Here is a 16,671-nt window from a genome sequence, read left to right as displayed (position 1 = left end):
TTTGATCTCAGGTGGTCCCTCGCAGTTTCTCAAACTGTGTAATGTAAAGGTAACTCTTGTAACCTCAACTTTATTGTTTCAGATCCAGTGGACAAAATTGAAAACACACCCAATCTGCCTGGTAAAGTTTCCCGTCTTATTCTTTCCTTTTCTTCCTCCCTCTTTTTCATCTCTCCTACATTAGTAAAACTCTGCAGAGAGGAACTATGAAGTACATATTCAAATCTTCATTTGACCTAACGCCTCTAGGCCCTTCACACACAGAGGAAGGGGAGTTCTGAGAATAGTCCTGTTGGGAGATGAGTTACCTCCCAGGAGACCTCCCAGGAGCTGAGCCGAGCCCTCAGCGGAGTCCAAGGCAACCTCGTGCCTGGTTTTTGTTATTTGTTTTCCCCCCACTTCTGGGGATTCAGATTACCCAACAATCCTGGCAGCAGTCATGCGAGAGCTTTAACAAGTACCTCTCTAAGAGCCTTAGGAGACTCCAGAGGTTGGTTATGCCTGCCCTCGTGTCCCAAACCTAAGGCTGTTAGGCTGAGCTTGAGGCTTGGTCTTATCTTTATTGTCCCCATGTTCTTTCTTTACAGTATCTGGATAAAGTGGAGGTGGAGATGCGAACATGTGAAGAGCCGCGGCCCCCCAACGGACAGTCTCCCATTGCCCTTGCTGCAGGTCAAAGGTCAGATTCCTGAGCCCTGTGATTTCTTTCCGACGTGGTACTGGACTATGGGTGGCAGTTGTTCTCACCAGTTAACCATTGGCCTCTCTGGATTCAGGTTTAAGTGGTTCTAATATTGCTTATAAGCCTTGGAGTCTCTCTGTGGCTTTCATATGCCACCTGCAGCCCTACCTCTACCTGGGCCGTTTATTGTAGCAGATGATGATTTTGAGGGTTCTTCTCTTTGCAGTGAATATGGCTTTGCTGAAAAGGTTGTGGAAGGGATGTTTATTGTTGTCAATTCCATCACCATCAAGATTCACTCCAAGGCCTTTCATGCCTCTTTTGAGCTATGGCAGCTCCAAGGATACAGTGTCAACCCAAACTGGCAACAGAGTGACTTGCGGCTCACCCGCATTACTGACCCGCAGAGAGGAGAGGTAAAATGCTGTCTTGTGTTGTCTAGCATAAGGCACACAGAGGAGTGGTGCTCTGTGCTTCCCCAAGGATCTAGTGTGACTGGGGACTTGCCTGAATTCTCACACCGCGTGTACAGGGAGCTGCAGTGAAATTGCCTACCACTTGCTGGAATGGAGTGAGAGCTAATTTGCAGCCAGAGCCTTCTCTGAGCACCTCTAATCTGAGAGAATGAAACTGAAGAAGCTCTGAATGCCCATGTGATCTGTCCGTTTTTAAACTCTCGGTGTGAGAGAGAGGCTTAGATGTTACTTGGGACATGACTTCTCTTTTGTACTAGGGTCACAGAAAGTGAATTGAAAGATTCTCCATGGCCCTATTTAATTCCATATCTTCTAGGGCTTCAGTTTAATCCTTGAAGTTATTGAAAATCTCAGCATTTTCCTATTTTTCTCCGTCTGGGTAGGTGTTGACTTTCAAAGAGCTCACCTGGCAGACACTTAGGATAGAAGCAGATGCCACTGACAATGGAGATCAGGATCCTGTTACTACTCCTCTGAGACTCATTACCAACCAGGGGAGGATCCAGATCTCTCTCAAGAGAAGGGTAAGTGTTTCCCCCACACTTTACAGGTTACAGTCTCGCTGCCTGGTGCAATGATGATGCACGTTTCCTCCCGCAGTCCTCGCCAACGGTGCTTCTCCTTCACAAATGCTGAAATAGCAGCCCAAGCTGCTCTATCCCTCTGTGTTTTCTGTTGGAAACAGCTGTGTTCTTATCAAATGTCAGATCAGTTTATTCCTCAGGGGAGGGTAACATGTGTGAAGCAAGTTTTAAAACCAATTGTTACATCCCAAGGAGACCTGTCATTTCTTTACTTAAACCCGATAACCTTAGTTTTAGCAGTCAGCGGAAACGTGGTGAAGAATAGATGCAAAAATTTAAACCATCTCATGTCTTTGGTTTTTTTTGAGCTGTGAGCAACTTCTAAAGAGGAGGTAGCTTTGACTAGCCTGTTTCTCGAATGAGGTACTGTAGACACCCACCATGTAAGCGAACTTCTCTCAGATGAGTTTCAGAGCACTGTCTCTTGTTTCTGCCACAGCTTGTACGTATTATGAGGAACATATGTACATGGTTGCAATATTTTAAAGTCCCTGTCTCTTTCTTGCTCTTTCAGACCAAAGATTGCAATGTGATGGCATCTAAGCTGATGTTTCTCCTTGATGACCTGCTCTGGGTGCTGACAGACTCTCAGCTGAAAGCGATGATGAAGTATGCAGAGTCTCTGAGTGAAGCCATGGAAAAGTCTGCCCAGCAGAGGAAAAGCTTGGCACCAGAGTCTGTACAGGTCAGTGAATCGTGATTTAGATGTGAGCCTGCCAGAAAAAAGGAAGTGGAAGAGACGGTCTGCGTTCATGTGACAACTGGCCCTTGCGTACAGAGCATCTCCCTGATGGGAAATGGTAGGCTCACGTGGTGCCAGGTCAAGGGAGTTGGATGCATTGCCAATAAGTGTTAGCGAATGTTCTTAAATAGTCACAGGGTAGGTTCTGTCAAGGAGGGGAAAAAGAGGTGATAAGTTGTGTGGCTTTCCAGATGGGGCTGTCCTGTGGAAAGCTGCAGAGGGTCCCATAGGCATCAGATTTGGTAATAAGCAGTAAATATGCTCTGGATAAAATCTTTTCTGGCTCTGACGGTCTGCATAGGACTGGGAGAAGGGACTCTGATATTATGATAAGTAATTATGACATAAAATCGTAATGAGCTGTGATGCTCAAGGGAAAACATTGGCATCAGATTCACTGTAGCTGGGGGAGGATTTTTTCTTTCCTAGTGGTCTGGAGAGTGCTCTCGATCTTTTCAATTGTTCTCATTTTGTTTTTGGTTTACACGTAGCTTAGCAGTGTTTGAGAACATTAAAGCAGCTGCTTCTACCAGTGACGCCAAACCTCCCTTACTACTTTCTTAATGTTTCCCGAATGCTATGCCGAGTAATGGTTTGATGAATGTTGCAGAATAAACGCAAAGGGCAGAGGATGAAAGATGTTCCCGGGGACAGGGAGCATGAGGGAAGAGGCCTGTCACTGCTGGTGGTGAAAGCTCTGGGGAAGGAGGGCACAGTGAGATTACACAGAGGGATCTGGAATATTTAGCCTTTTTCATCCAGGAGTCTCAAAGCATCTTCTGAGATAAGTGAACAGCAGTGTGGTGCAGATGAGGCAGAACCACAGCTGAAGAATTTTGCTCATGAGAACATGCGGAAGGACCCAGATTTCTGGACTCCCAATTAGATTTCTTTAGACTGATACCTTCCAGTCTGGAGGATTACAAGGGTTGTTTTTAATTGCATCATAATCACTTTTTTTGCTTTCTCTTAGTACTTACCAAGCTTCTTTCTCTCTAATAGATTACACCACCTGCTCCGAGTGCCCAGCAGTCCTGGTCTCAGTCATTTGGAGTCAGCCCAAGTGCAAGTAGCATTGGCCAGTACTTTGATAAACATGACATGAAAGAGTCATCGTACCACCTCCTCATCTCGCGCCTGGACCTGCACATCTGTGATGATAGCCACACTCGGGAGTCAGGTACCTAACTGAAAGCAGCATCAGAAAGACTGCAGGAGGAAGAAATTAATCCAGTTATCAGTTTTCCCTCTTGAGGGAGGATTTTCCTGTTGGAAGCAAGTATCTTTTGTGTTACTCTTTCCCAGTGAGGCAATGGGCAGTGTCTCAGCCTTACGAGGCTGATGGAGAGAGCAGTTTTGTGCGTCTGAGCTAAGTACTGGAAAAATCTTTCTTGGCTCCGTGGGACAAACATGGGGAAATCTGTCAGCGGAAATGCTAACTGTGGTTTAGATGAGACACTAAAGGATGTACTCTAGGAGCAATCTGGTATTGAGCAAAAGAGATAAGACATGATCTAATAAATCACTCCACTTGGTGAGAAAATTTGGCATTTGACAGTGTAACTGTGTTACTTGGAATGCCCTAAACAAGGGTTCTTCGCCTTCTTTGACAGACTATTCTCCTGCTTGTTCAATTGTATATGTAATTAAGTAATTGTATTACTCATAGCTCCCCCCTACTGAGGTACACTTTAATTACTTTTTCTCCCTTTTGAGATAAAGGTACCTTTCTTCCTTTCTCTTTCTCACACCTTATCTGCACAGCAATTTCTGATCTAAGTTGTAGTGTTTGTTCCTACACATCTGCCTTAGAAAAACAAAACAAAACAAAACCCCCTTAATTCTCCTACCCACACCCATCACTATTACAGTGTCTTTTTTTGACCTTGGTGCTTCCTCGGTGTGCTTCCTCCTCCTCCTGAGCTGTTGTTATCAGCATCTCAGTGCAGTTTTGCTGTCTTTATTTCACTAGTGCTGGTTATTGTAGTGAAAAGTGTAATTGATAGGGGCCTGGGAAGCGATGAGATCTTACAGTTTGGTACTTGAGTTTCTAGGTCTGGTTCTTCAGTATAAACAGTAGGCCAGTTTCATTCTGTTGACTGTTTCTTTGCCTAGGACACAGTTTTGGTACTGCTTTTAAAGAGAAAATACCCTAATACTGGCCATGGTGGCAATCAGCCAGCAGTTCTGAATTGTCCTGGGTCAGGACTTGCATTGCAGAGCTGTTTATGGTTTTCTTTTTTCTGTTTTTCACAGGCGCTTTGAAGCATGGGATGCTGGGGGGTGCTATGCAGCTGACGTTCAGGAGGATGGCCTTTGACTATTATCCTTTCCACAGAGCAGGTGAGGGAGTGTCTCCCAACTTGGGAAGGGAGATAAAAAAAAAAAAAAAATAATAATTTGAAGAACAGTGATGCTACGTGGCTTCAAGCAGGATTGGAAGAAAGGCTGCACAAAGAACTTGTGAATTAAGTCCTCATGGACAGGGTTAATCTAATTCATCTCTTTGTAGATGAGGTAGGTAGGTTTAACCAGGTTTAACCTTCTGGCAGAATACAGTGCAAAGAAAGGAATAAGCTGCTATCTGTTATAGAGGCATAAAGCCGAATCTTTGGATCCCTTTACAATTGCTTAAGCTCTGGATCTAGTTCTTACATGTGCTTGTTCAATCTGAAAGGGTTATAGGATGTATCTCAGGAGAAAATCTGTTTGATGTTAACTGAAGAATAAAGAAAAGCTGGTAGGGGCAGCTCTGTCATGCGGAAGCCTGCTCTTGTTTCGTGAGCACTTAGTCTGCTGCATATTGCATGTTCCAGAATTGGGGTATCAATAAAAGGGAATGCTTTACAGATTTACATATGTTTGAGGGGAGCAGCAGGGTTGTGTGCATCCAGGAACCTCATTTGAAAGCCGGGATGTTTCCTTTCATGCAGGAGATGCTTGCAAGCACTGGGTGAAGTACAGCGAGGCCATGGAAACTCGGGGACAGTGGGCAAAAAAGTTGGTCAGTGAATTTCAAAGCAAGATTGAGAAGCATTATGAAGAAATGGACCCTTCATTTGCCAGGACTCCGCTTTCTCCCTTCAAAAAGAAACCAGGTAACGGTGTTTGATAAAATTCCTGGTAAAGCAGAAGTTGGTAACAGCTTTGCTCCATCCAGCAATATCTCTAGTTCACTTTCACCAACTTGGCAGGTTGATTTTTTTGGTGCAGAAATCTATAGCACACTAAAAATTGTAAATTCCATGACAAAATAAAATGCATATCATAGCAGAATGATACTGCAGGGAGAATGGACAGATTGCAGTAGTCACTTTCCTAGCTTGTTTACTGAATTTTTCCATAAGCGAGTATGTAATGAGTGAATGAAATACCTTGAGTGCCCAAAGATACCAAAAGCCTGGCTGAAGAACTCATTCTCTTGCTACAGGGCATGCTGATCTTTCACTATGTTCTTCTTTCACAATTACTAAATTTTTTTACCACCTAGCTGTGTCCATTTGTTTATAATTCTGGGTCTGTTATTTCCACTCTATAAGCACATATATGTTTTTCAGGATTCCGTAGCATTGCTGAAGTTCACTGCAAAGAACATAAGTGAAACCCTGGCTGGTTCTGTTCTTCTATCCCCACAGACACTATGCTGAGTCCTCATAAAAGTCCCTCAGAGAAAGGCCGTGTTCCTCCCTCAAGCTTGCCGCAGCTCCGGCACCCTTCCTGGAACCGCCTTCGATCTAGCTGTGTGGTAGTTCGAGTGGATGACCTGGATGTTCACCAGGTAGGGCCTTAGGCAGTGCCTGGAAATGAGCTAATGTGAGCTACTGTCCATTGTTTGTGTCCTTTTTTTCTTTTTTCTTTTTTTTTTTTTTTAAGTAATCGTTTAATCTGATACAATGGAAATAAATCATGCAAACCTCATGTCATTCAAGCCAAACAAGGTTCTGCAACCAGGGAACCCAGATGCCTTTATTGTGTTGCATGTATAGCTTTTAAACCAAGTATGAACTGCAGATCATTTTCTTATTCAGCAGAAACTGCATGCGTAACCACCGAGTTTCTTCAGAATCCCAAACTATGTGCCTGCCTGTTTGTATCTTAGATTTTCATCAAGCATAAAGCAAGCTCAGAATAAAAATTTATTCTTTTGAAAAATTAGTGAGCGTATAGATTTTGGTAGGGGAGGGATAAGTCTTCCCTCACGCTTTCTGACCCAGGAGAGAGAGGATCACTAGACTGGATCAGACCCCATATTAACATACTCTGTATCCTTCATAAGAGGATAATCAGAACCGGACACTATAATGAGTTTATCAACATGTTGTTAATCCCGAAGAATGCTAAAATAGATTTCAGATCTGCTTCTTCACATCACCTAATTCTGATTGTCATGGCTTTACTAGTAGTGATGGGAGCTATACAGAACCAAATTCCCTCAAAGGAAAGGAGCTGAGGATATTAACATGGAGAAAAAAGTTTTATTTTTACTTGTAAACAGAGTATGTTTGTGTAAATGAGATGGATTGAATGTGGAAGACTGCAGGGTTACTGGGATGCTTTATTTTGCCAAATCTAAATCTAGCACAACTGCTTACTGTTGTGTTTTCAGGTTTCTACAGCTGGTCAACACACTAAGAAGCCCTCCACTTTGCTTTCGTGTAGTAGAAAATTCCTCAACCTTCCAGATCAGGTCTCTGCAATCCATATTGAATTCACAGAGTATTACTTCCCAGACAATCAGGACTTTCCAGGTAATATACCAAGGTTAGCACCTCCTTTCATAAGCTTCTTAAAGAATCAATCCACTCTTAGTTCTTTAGGTGTGTTAACCCTCTTGAAGTTTCTCTGGGGGTGTGTTTTTTTCAGTTTCCTGATGTTTACCTTTCTGTTTTTTTTTTTTTTTTCTATTGGGAACTGGGATAGATCCCTGGTGCAAAATGTAGGGGCAAAGTTGTGCTTGAAAAATAACTTGCCCAGGAGCATATTGAAAGATTTGCTATGTCTGCCCAAGTCTTGGGGGTTCTGCCTCACTCATTGACTTGGTGCTCTGCAGCTGACTTGCTGTGAGAATTAAACATGTCACTTCACTGCTGCACCTCAGCTTCTCCCTTTGACCAAGAGGTCTGTCTTGCAGTGGGTGTTGAAGCCCTCTGCTTTGGTGTTGTCAGCACAGGCTACGCACTGAGCTCCAGACCATTTGAAGCACCTTTGCTGCTCTTATTCATCTGTTCTGATTCTTTTTTGTTCTAGTTCCATGCCCAAACCTGTATGCTCAGCTGAATGGCCTGATGCTTACCCTGGACACAGCAAGTGTGCTCTGGATAAACCTCTTCTGTCTGGATCTTTATCGCAGCTTGGAACAGTTCAAAGCCATCTACAAGCTGGAAGACTCAGGCAAGCATGATGAGCACTTTGACGTTCGACTGGATGGCTTCCAGCTGAAGGTACTGTTCGTTTCCTTTCTCAGCCTTCAGTGTTTTCTGCCTCCCTTTCATGGAAGGAACATGAGACCAGGACACAGCTGGCAAGAACTTCACCTTTTTAGGCTGTCTGTTCCTCATGTTAGTTTTGTTTTGATCTATGGGCAGTAAAACATGTGCTTGAGTTCTAGCCCAGAAGAGATAGGAAAGTCAGCATTTATGAAAAGAGTCTGAAGGAGAACTTGTTGGTTCAGGTGTGTAAAAACACAGTTGTCTGCTGCAGGCTGCATTTGCACAGCTAACAAAAAGTCCATAGTAGCCGATAGTTGCTTTCTGGCCTTTGAAAACCACTTTATAACTCTCGTCCTATTCCTGATTGGCATGCATCTGCAGCATTGGCATGCTATTGGGTTTGCCATTGACTAGCCTTATTAGCCGTTTTATGAGGAGACTTAAAGGCCCGAGTGGAGAGAAAGCCCTTGCAAAGAAGGGTCAAAGTGTACAGTTTTAAGTTTGACCTTCTGCATAAACCATGGGTGGTCAAAGGAACCTGAAGTGAAACTCAGTTTAAATTCCCTCCTGTCTGAGTCTCCTCCCTGATTTGTAGACTTTATTTAATTTTTAAGATAGGGATGATTTGGGAGTCTAGCCTCTTGTGATTGTAGTAGAATTTCTGTTCTCTCAGTTGGTTGTATATTCCACAAAAGCCCTTCTGTGTACGCGGCTGGAACAGCCCCTCTCAATTTCCCTTCTAACCCCTTTACTTATAATTCTTGTTTCTCTCCTCCTTGTAGCTCAACATCCCTGTGGAGAAGAAAGTTACTGACCATCGAGATCGTCCGCAAGCACTGTGCATTTGCACGTCAGAGATGACTGCCACCAACACCCGCCACGCTCCCTTCTGCAGCTGCCAGGACCTCCAGAGCCTCTTCCGTAGATTTGCCAATTCAGAATTCTTCCACTCTAACTATACCCAGTTCCCAAGGTCTCAGGACAATTTCAGCCTTCTCCACACCCTTTTCTTGCGCCATGCGTATAAGGTGGATGACAGACCTCAGAAGTATACAGGCTTTTCCCAGGCACTTCACAAATCCTCTGCCTCTGAAGACCTATGGTCTGTGAATTTCATGGAGCTTTCCCTGGACTTTGAGGGGGCTGAGAGTTCAAACGGCAGAGCTCTTAACTTTATTGACCCTTTTCCCCTTTCCATTTGGGCCTGCCTTCCTAAGAGATGGGGGCAAGCTCGGATGTCTAAACGACAGGCATTGGCTGCCTCTGAATTGAAAATCAAGCCTTCTGCCAGCTTTAGCAATCACTCCAAGAATGAGAACCTTTCCAGGGAGCATGGGATTTGCCAAAGATCAAAGACTGACCAAGATTTGAAGAACATCTACAAGGTCCCAGAGACAATGGGTGTCTTGGGAGAATGTGACTATGAAACTGATGATGAGGTAGATGATAAAGAGCTGGAATCCTCTGCTGATATCCACATGCTTTTGTCCTCATCTGTTCACGTCAAAGTTCGGCTCAACCACTACCAGTATTTGGTGCTGCTCAGGATGAAGGAGGTTCTGCAAACACTACAGGAGCAGTTGGCCCAGGATACACAGGAACTGACTGGGTCTCCTTTAGATCCCATGTCTGCTTGCATAGGAGTTATGTTTCACAGTGCTGAAGTGGCTCTACTCATGAACCCCATGCCAGGCTCTGGCTTGGAACGCCGATCCCTCGACTCAGACACAACAAGCCTGATAGAATCGGAGCTCTCACCCTCAGACAGCAAGGAGGGGCTGGTGGCTGAAGAGAAGGAGCTGAAATCAGAGACCAGTTCAGAGAAGGGAGCAAGCAGTAGCTCAAAAGTCCCAGAGGACAGTGGGGCTGAAGGTACAGGTACAGCCAGTGTACTGCTGGAGAGGCTTCCAAGATCTGCAAGTGATGGAGCTCTGACTACAAGTCCATGTAGTAAGAGTAAGGAGGAGAAAGGCCTGATAGAGGAAGCACATGAAGCTGTGGAAGCCCTGGTTGCAGAAAGACCGGCAGAGTCAAGCAGCCTTCCTCAGAGCCCTCCTGCCCTCCCTTCCAGCCCAACCTCAGATGTGCAGCCCTTGAGGAGAGGAAGCATCGCTCTCAATGGCCAGGCAGAGCTCATCCCATTAAAAAACCTAGAGGTGGAGTTGTCTAGTGCACTGCATATCACAAAGGATGCCACTAAGGAAGCTTTGCATGCGACTATGGACCTCACCAAAGAAGCCATGTCTATAACGAAAGATGCTTTGAGCCTGAGCCGGGAGAAGATGACCTCCACCATGCAGAAAATGCTCTCTCTCCCGCCAACCAAGTGAGTGGGTCGTCCTCTTGCGCTTCAAAATAGCAGGAGCGAGGCTGCTGGAAAGGGGGCAAAACATAGGCTGATTGCTCCCTTTCTCTCCCTGTCATTTGGATCAGAGATCCTGCATGCCCCACAGACAGTCACCTTTCACTGCTAAAGCAAAACCTCTCTTAGGGTTGCTGGGAGGCATGAGATTTGCTTTATACCAGCAGTAGGGAATTTCGGCCCAGAGAGACTGGGAAAATTCCTCTTGTTCCTAAGCTGTCAGTGCAAATACAGGCCAGCTTGCCAGTTACCTGATGTTATCGCCAAATGACAGCTGCATAGCAGCTTTTTTGATAATTGATACTTACACACCAAGAATTTAAATATATTCAGCTGAGCCTCCCACGGTGCTCAGGTGTGGGGAGCGGTAGAGCTGTTTTAGTTAAATAGTAGTGGTGCACGTTACAAGTCTGGGTTGTGAGTTCAGGTCTAGCCCATGCTGGCTGGTACTGGCAGTGCCCCTCTTTCTGTGAAATATTGGGTGTATTTGCACCTTTCCCAGAAGAAACTGAAACAGGCAACCTTGAGAGACTCTGGAGTCTCCTCTTTGGAGAGGATCTTAAGCGTAGGTTAGACATTCATCTCTTGGGGGCGGTTTAAATACACTACAGCCTGCTTTGCAAGTGTTCAGAGTCCCGCCCAACGTCTGTATGACTCGGAGGCTAAACTGTTTGCCCTTCTGGGTTTTTGGTAGGGATGCTGTGCCTAAAGCGGACGAGGGAGCAGTGACTCCTGGCGGGGGTGGCAGCAGCCGGATGCGCTTCTTCTCCATGAAGAGGACGACTTCCCAGCATTCGTTTGACACCATGTCTGTGGACGTGGATGGGAGCGGCCCTGAGGATGGGCTGTCTGTGGACAGCGATGGCAGTGACGGCTTTGTGATGCTCACAGACTCTGGTAACCAGCGCTTGGGGGTACCCCCTTTCCTACTGTTATTTCACACCAGTCAACGGTTTTCTGCCGTTGGCACCCGAGTGAGTCATGCTGTGTTTATTTGGAAATTGCTTGGGCCACTCGTTCCTTTTGAACGTCGTGAGCAGTTCACTCTCAGTGGTGCTCTCTGTTTTTTTGAGATCCCTTTTTTGAGATGAGGAAGTGTAAACGAGTGGGGAGGGTGACCCCAGTTCTATCATGATGGTGTTCTAAGGCATTTGACCATCCTTGAGCAAGGACTGTAGATGTGTGCAGGTGAGTGGATGGTCCATAGCATTTGGGAGAGATGTAGTAAGGAGTGGGTGGATGTGAGGCACGTTGAGCATTGCCATAGACAGCATTCACTTAATGTCTGTACTGCTTAACTCCATCTGAGGGGCTGGAGAGAGTTTCCAGGAGGTTGGTATAGAGTGACAGGCCATGAGATTCACACAAATATCAGGACTTCTTATCAGGACTTCTTCAAACCAGAAAAAGAAACGTAACTGAGTGGGTTTTTTTTTTTTTTTTTTTTTTTTTTACTTCTGTTTCAGAACCCAGCCTGGACCCTCTTCCCTCAGGACATCTTCCTCAGGTGCACAATGACACAGGCAGCAGAACAAGCCCAATGGCAGCGGATGAGGGTAGAGCATCTCCTGAAATAAACAGCTCGACTTCACAGAGTGAAGACCCCAGCCTTCAGCTGGTCAGTTTTGTTCCTTTTCCCTGTAATTTTGTCTCTGAGTGAATCTTGGAGTGAACCATGTGGTGCTGTTTTAACAAGTGAGCTTGTCACTGGCTGTTTCAGGTGTCCATCCTTGTGTTGAAGATGGATGAGGTGAACTGTGGGATAGAGGCAAGAGGTGATGATTTGTCTGTTGCTTTACAAGTAATGAATGTGGTTCCAGAGCAGCTCAACAACGTTGGAATGTGGCAATATCTGCGCGGCTATCTGGGTAAGATGGCTCTTGGAGCCTGCTGGCTTTTTTAACTGCACTTGGTACTGGCCATCCTTAGGGAATCTTCCATTTGAACTGGTATTTCAGTCTTTACATCTAGTGCAAATATTTAGGATTGAATATGAGGTGTGCGTGACTGGATGTGGGTGCTGTAAGAGTCTTTGTGTCAGTGATTCAAGTGTAGTGTTTGAAAGATGTTTCTAAAGTTAATAAATGATTCCCAGTCGTAGTCTCAGTGAGAGAAGAGTTGTAGCACAAATCCTCCTCTACTGTTGTATGAATTCAGTGCAAGGAGAAGCATCTGTGCTAGGATATACATAGCTCCTATTCTAATGGCTACCACCATTTTGCAAGGTTCAAATTATGTACTAGTTAAATCAGTTGGGCAAGAAAGTTTGAACTGAAAACGCTGTAGAAACAAAGGGAGGAAAAAACCCCAGACGTGGTTTAGAGGAACAACTCCCAGAATACTCCAGGCGTGAAGGCCCATGGTCAACACATGGAAGAAAGGAGAAGTTGATACTAGAGAAGTGTGAAACCGTCACAGACTAAAGATTGAATTGTCCCTGGAGATTGAATTTTCAATCAGCCCTAAATGTTGGGGCCTTCTAAATCAAGGATTCATTTAATCTATAGATTCTTTGGTATAAGAATCATGTTGTTTCTAACGTGCCAACCACGGTGAAGCTCTGATCCTTGACTGGAATTTTTAAAATTGCTGCTATGGTGCCCAAAACAGGTGATAAGAGGAATAAAGCTACCTAGAGAAACCGTAAAGTTATTCCTGCCCTGAGAGTAATGCTTCTGGTCTAGGGTGTTTCCCCAGGACTTAATTTGAGTTAAAAATATACCAAAAAGCAACTACAATCAGCACTTTATGTGAAAGCATGAGCAGGAGTTTCTGGACTGTTGGTACGTCTCTTTGGCAATACTCCCTATAGCCACGAGGGGGCAAAGTAAAATTACAAAATTACCTAGTGTTGAGGTGGCGGTAGAAAGACCCAGATCAGCTTTGGAGAGCTGAGTGGTGAGCTTGTGGTCAACTCACACAAAGCCAAAATTAGGGCAGGTTTTAAATTCCCAGATCTATCCCTCTCTCTCACCATCTCAGCACATTTTAAAGGGTCTGTCTCTAGTAGTAGTTTCTGTGATGTGGGCTCTTGGTCTTTTGAATCCTGGACTCGTTTCATGTGAAGTATGGCTTCAGACTGCTGCCAGTGTTGACTTGATTGCGTTCTGTAACTGGACAGTAAAGGGTTTTACGAGACACAGATCTTGAGTTTATATCTTACTGCTGATGCTGCCTTCTGCAACGAGATCTTTCTGCTATAACTGTAGGAGATCCAGGTGTAGAGAAGCCTTCAGTCCCTGAAGATAGTAAGACCCAGCCAGAAGTGTGCTTGCGTCTTGAAGTGGGACCTAACGCTGCTGTGCATTCACCGCTGGCTGTTCAGAATGGCTTCCTTCACATGCTGGTCCACAGTTATACAGCAGAGCTCTTCATGTCCTTCCTTACTAACCTTGGCCCCTTTCTTGAGGATGAAATAATCCCAGAGGTGATCCCCATGGAGATAGAAATTGTGAATGCCAAAATCACATTGAAGGTGAGTGTTTGGGGAACCAAGGTGGTATCCTGGGCAGAGCACACGTGCAAGAATTTGCTTGGGAAAGGATACGGTGGGATTGCTCAAGGTCTCTGTAGAGGTCCCGTTTTCCTGATTGCATTTTATTTTGTTCCTAAAAACTACCTTAGGAATGAAAAACTACCCAATGGAATTGTTGAGCGCTCAGATCATGGAGCCCAAGTTTCAGATTTTCTGCCCAGCTTTGTTGATGTCCTGTTTTGCAGATTTGAGGGGAGAAGAATTAAATACCTTTTCCCTCATGTGTTTGTGTGAAATGGGAAGTATTTGACCTTCTCTGTAAGCATTTTGAGAACTACAGATGAAAAGCCTGTAAGAGTTGGTTGATATTTAGGAGAGGGTCACTGACAGAAGTCCTGGATAATCCTTTTTGAAAGCAGTGTGTTGGCTCCCCTGACAAGCCGGAGCCAGTGTTGCTGCAAAGCAGCATGAAAATCTCCAAACTAAGGGATACTGGTTTTATTTTGATGGGGGTTTGAACCAGGAATTTGCTGGAGGGCAACTGTGAGAGGTCACCTTCAGGGAGATGGTGGTAGGAGTCTTCCCAGCCTGTATTAGGAATACGACAGAACTCTTTTTTGATCTGTGGGAAGGCTTTCAACAGAAACTAAGAAAAATGTGAAGCCAGGTTTTTCCATACGATGGGTGACTTTGGCAGTGCTGCCCATGGTAACATTACTCCTGTGAAGGCTGGGGGCAAGGGGAATCCTTTGCAGAGTTGCCAGAGCTGTCACAGCAGTTCATCTTTTTTCTGCTTTGTTTTTTTTCCAGGATGACAGCCCCCAGGTCTACCCTACCTCCCCTGGCCCTGTTCCCATCACCTTTGCAGTAGATCACGTCATTGTGAAGCGCAGAGACGATGGGATTTTCTATTTAAGAGGTCAGTGATGTCCGGGATCTTATGTTATTCTTCCTGGGTGCCCCCCAGGCTTTATTGGAGGTAGAATGCTCTGCTGTGGCTGGTGCTGGAGGAAACTGGGAGTGAAATGTGATGGTTGCTGCTGGGAGGGACAGGCTCCGGTGTGTGAGCAGTCCCTGCTTCCTTTCGTTGAGGTCGTTTTTGCTGGAACGGATGGATAATCCGTTAATTTAGTAAATTTAAAATAATTTAGTGTGAGCATCCAGGTCCTTTTGATGCTCTGCCATGTTAGTCTCTGGATGCATGCATTCTTACTGCTCTAGTTCTCACTGCTTTTGTTGATTTGTTTGGATAGCAAATCTGATACCTCAGGCAGCATAGGTTAATACTTAAAACAATGGACTGGCAGCGTGAACTCATGTCTGGTGTCTCCCTGAACTCACAGAGTTAGGACAGATTACTGCTTCTTCCTTTGCTTTCGTTTCTCCCCTAAAGCTTGGTGCCTTAAAGTGGGAATTAGATTTTTCCTGTTTAAAAGCAAACAAACAAACAAACAACACCACAAAAACAGAGAGAAATGTTTACTTCCTTTTGTCCTAAGTACCCTGATGTATAAATGTCCACACCTGAATATTTTGTATGCTTCTTTCAAGCTCCACAAGAGGAGGGCTTACTGGAACAGGAAAAACCTGTGTCAGCTTTTAAGGAACAGACAGCCCCAGCAGAGTGTGTCTTGGCAGCCCCAGCAGGAGAGATACGTGGATTGCAGGTGAGTCACTGCTGCCTGTTGCTGTCTAGACAGCTAGATAGCTGGCAGTAGGCTGGAAAATTAGGTCTATTGTCTTCATGTGTTTGCAGTTACGGATAGGTGTGGTGTGCTACAGATAGGGAGCACACACAAAAGCAGTCTGTACCTCCTTTTCGAGTGATTCCCAAAAGTAAGGCAAACTCATATCCTACCCAGCATAATCTCTCTTGTACCCTTTCAGAAATATGTTGTTTTTCTGCGGGGCTCCATTTTCCCACTGTGTCCAGTTCCTTTTTAGAAAAACAGGAATCAGAAGGTTTCCACAAAAAGAGAGAACTTTTGTCAGAGCAGGGTGAGTCTTACAGCCAGGAAGAGTTTCAGGTCACATAAAGTTTCTGCTGTTCAGTGTGAACTTTCTTTTTATGTTGATCCTTATATCTGGAATTGAGATTATTGGTTTATTTTTAAACATATAGTGTTCTCTGCTTCTAATTCCTGTCTGGTGCAAGGACTGTTTGATAAATTGATCACTTACTATGGAAAAATGCATATTGAGGGAGCAATGTGACTGACCAGATAGACTGGACTGGGGTTCTGTGCATGAGCTGGTGGCCTCGGGCTCATCACTTTGTTTTTCATCTTTCTCTTTTCCACTTAGCGCAGAGGCTTTCTCTTCTGCCTGTTTTTAGCATCTCATATATCAGGGCCCTGATCAGAACTGGAGCGCATAAGCATTACAGTAGCTTAGCATCAGTTCATTTTCTGATATTATTGAACTTAACAGGAACATGTGCAAAGGCTAAATTCTTGAGTGAAAATATTCCTGAGAGTCCAAGGAAAATGCTATCTTGTGCCATGAAGCCACGGTGCAGTCTCCCTGGCAGTGTTTGAGAACAGAATTAACTTTGTTCATGGAGACAAAAAATAAGGATGCCAGGTACCTGCTTGCTCCAGCAATCATATTAATTTTAACGAATCAGAACAGGTGTATCACAAACAACCCTATAAATAAGAAGTAATGCAGAGCAGAGCCCAGTTTTAATCCTGCTTTCTGTATATGGGTGTATTTACCTTCAGCCAAAATCAGCTGCTTTGCAGGGAAAACCTCCCCTGCTGCAAGTCTTGTTCCTATGCCTAGAAAGATGAAGGGAAGTCTTGGGAGCAAGTAGTCGTTAAACAGTCGTCACTGGCAGCCTGAGCTGACTGTAACAACAAGTACAGAAGTCTACACGCACCAGTTGGCAAGTCCTTACTCCTGCAACTCAAACTGGGTCA

General features: G+C 44.8%; 1 protein-coding gene across 3 annotated transcripts in view; it reads left to right on the top strand.

Moving 5' to 3' along the window:
• Positions 1-16,671, top strand: part of BLTP3A (bridge-like lipid transfer protein family member 3A) — a 38,472-nt gene that overhangs the window by 17,439 nt on the left and 4,362 nt on the right. For all 3 annotated transcript variants that reach the window (XR_693655.2, XM_009671838.2, XM_068918321.1), the window contains 18 exons: positions 83-121; positions 588-679; positions 909-1,098; positions 1,542-1,682; positions 2,257-2,427; positions 3,487-3,664; positions 4,741-4,827; positions 5,418-5,582; positions 6,120-6,262; positions 7,091-7,232; positions 7,732-7,925; positions 8,696-10,239; positions 10,970-11,172; positions 11,742-11,893; positions 11,996-12,143; positions 13,485-13,750; positions 14,561-14,669; positions 15,302-15,417. Coding sequence is in view for 2 of the 3 variants with exons in the window: in XM_009671838.2 (XP_009670133.2) it covers positions 83-121; positions 588-679; positions 909-1,098; positions 1,542-1,682; positions 2,257-2,427; positions 3,487-3,664; positions 4,741-4,827; positions 5,418-5,582; positions 6,120-6,262; positions 7,091-7,232; positions 7,732-7,925; positions 8,696-10,239; positions 10,970-11,172; positions 11,742-11,893; positions 11,996-12,143; positions 13,485-13,750; positions 14,561-14,669; positions 15,302-15,417 (4,080 nt within the window). In the remaining variant the exon portion in view is untranslated. The remainder of the gene's footprint in view (positions 1-82; positions 122-587; positions 680-908; positions 1,099-1,541; positions 1,683-2,256; positions 2,428-3,486; positions 3,665-4,740; positions 4,828-5,417; positions 5,583-6,119; positions 6,263-7,090; positions 7,233-7,731; positions 7,926-8,695; positions 10,240-10,969; positions 11,173-11,741; positions 11,894-11,995; positions 12,144-13,484; positions 13,751-14,560; positions 14,670-15,301; positions 15,418-16,671) is intronic.

This window comes from Struthio camelus, chromosome 24 (genome assembly GCF_040807025.1).
Source record: "Struthio camelus isolate bStrCam1 chromosome 24, bStrCam1.hap1, whole genome shotgun sequence".
Classification (NCBI taxonomy): Eukaryota; Metazoa; Chordata; class Aves; order Struthioniformes; family Struthionidae; genus Struthio; species Struthio camelus.
This window is presented reverse-complemented; position numbering and strand designations above follow the sequence as displayed.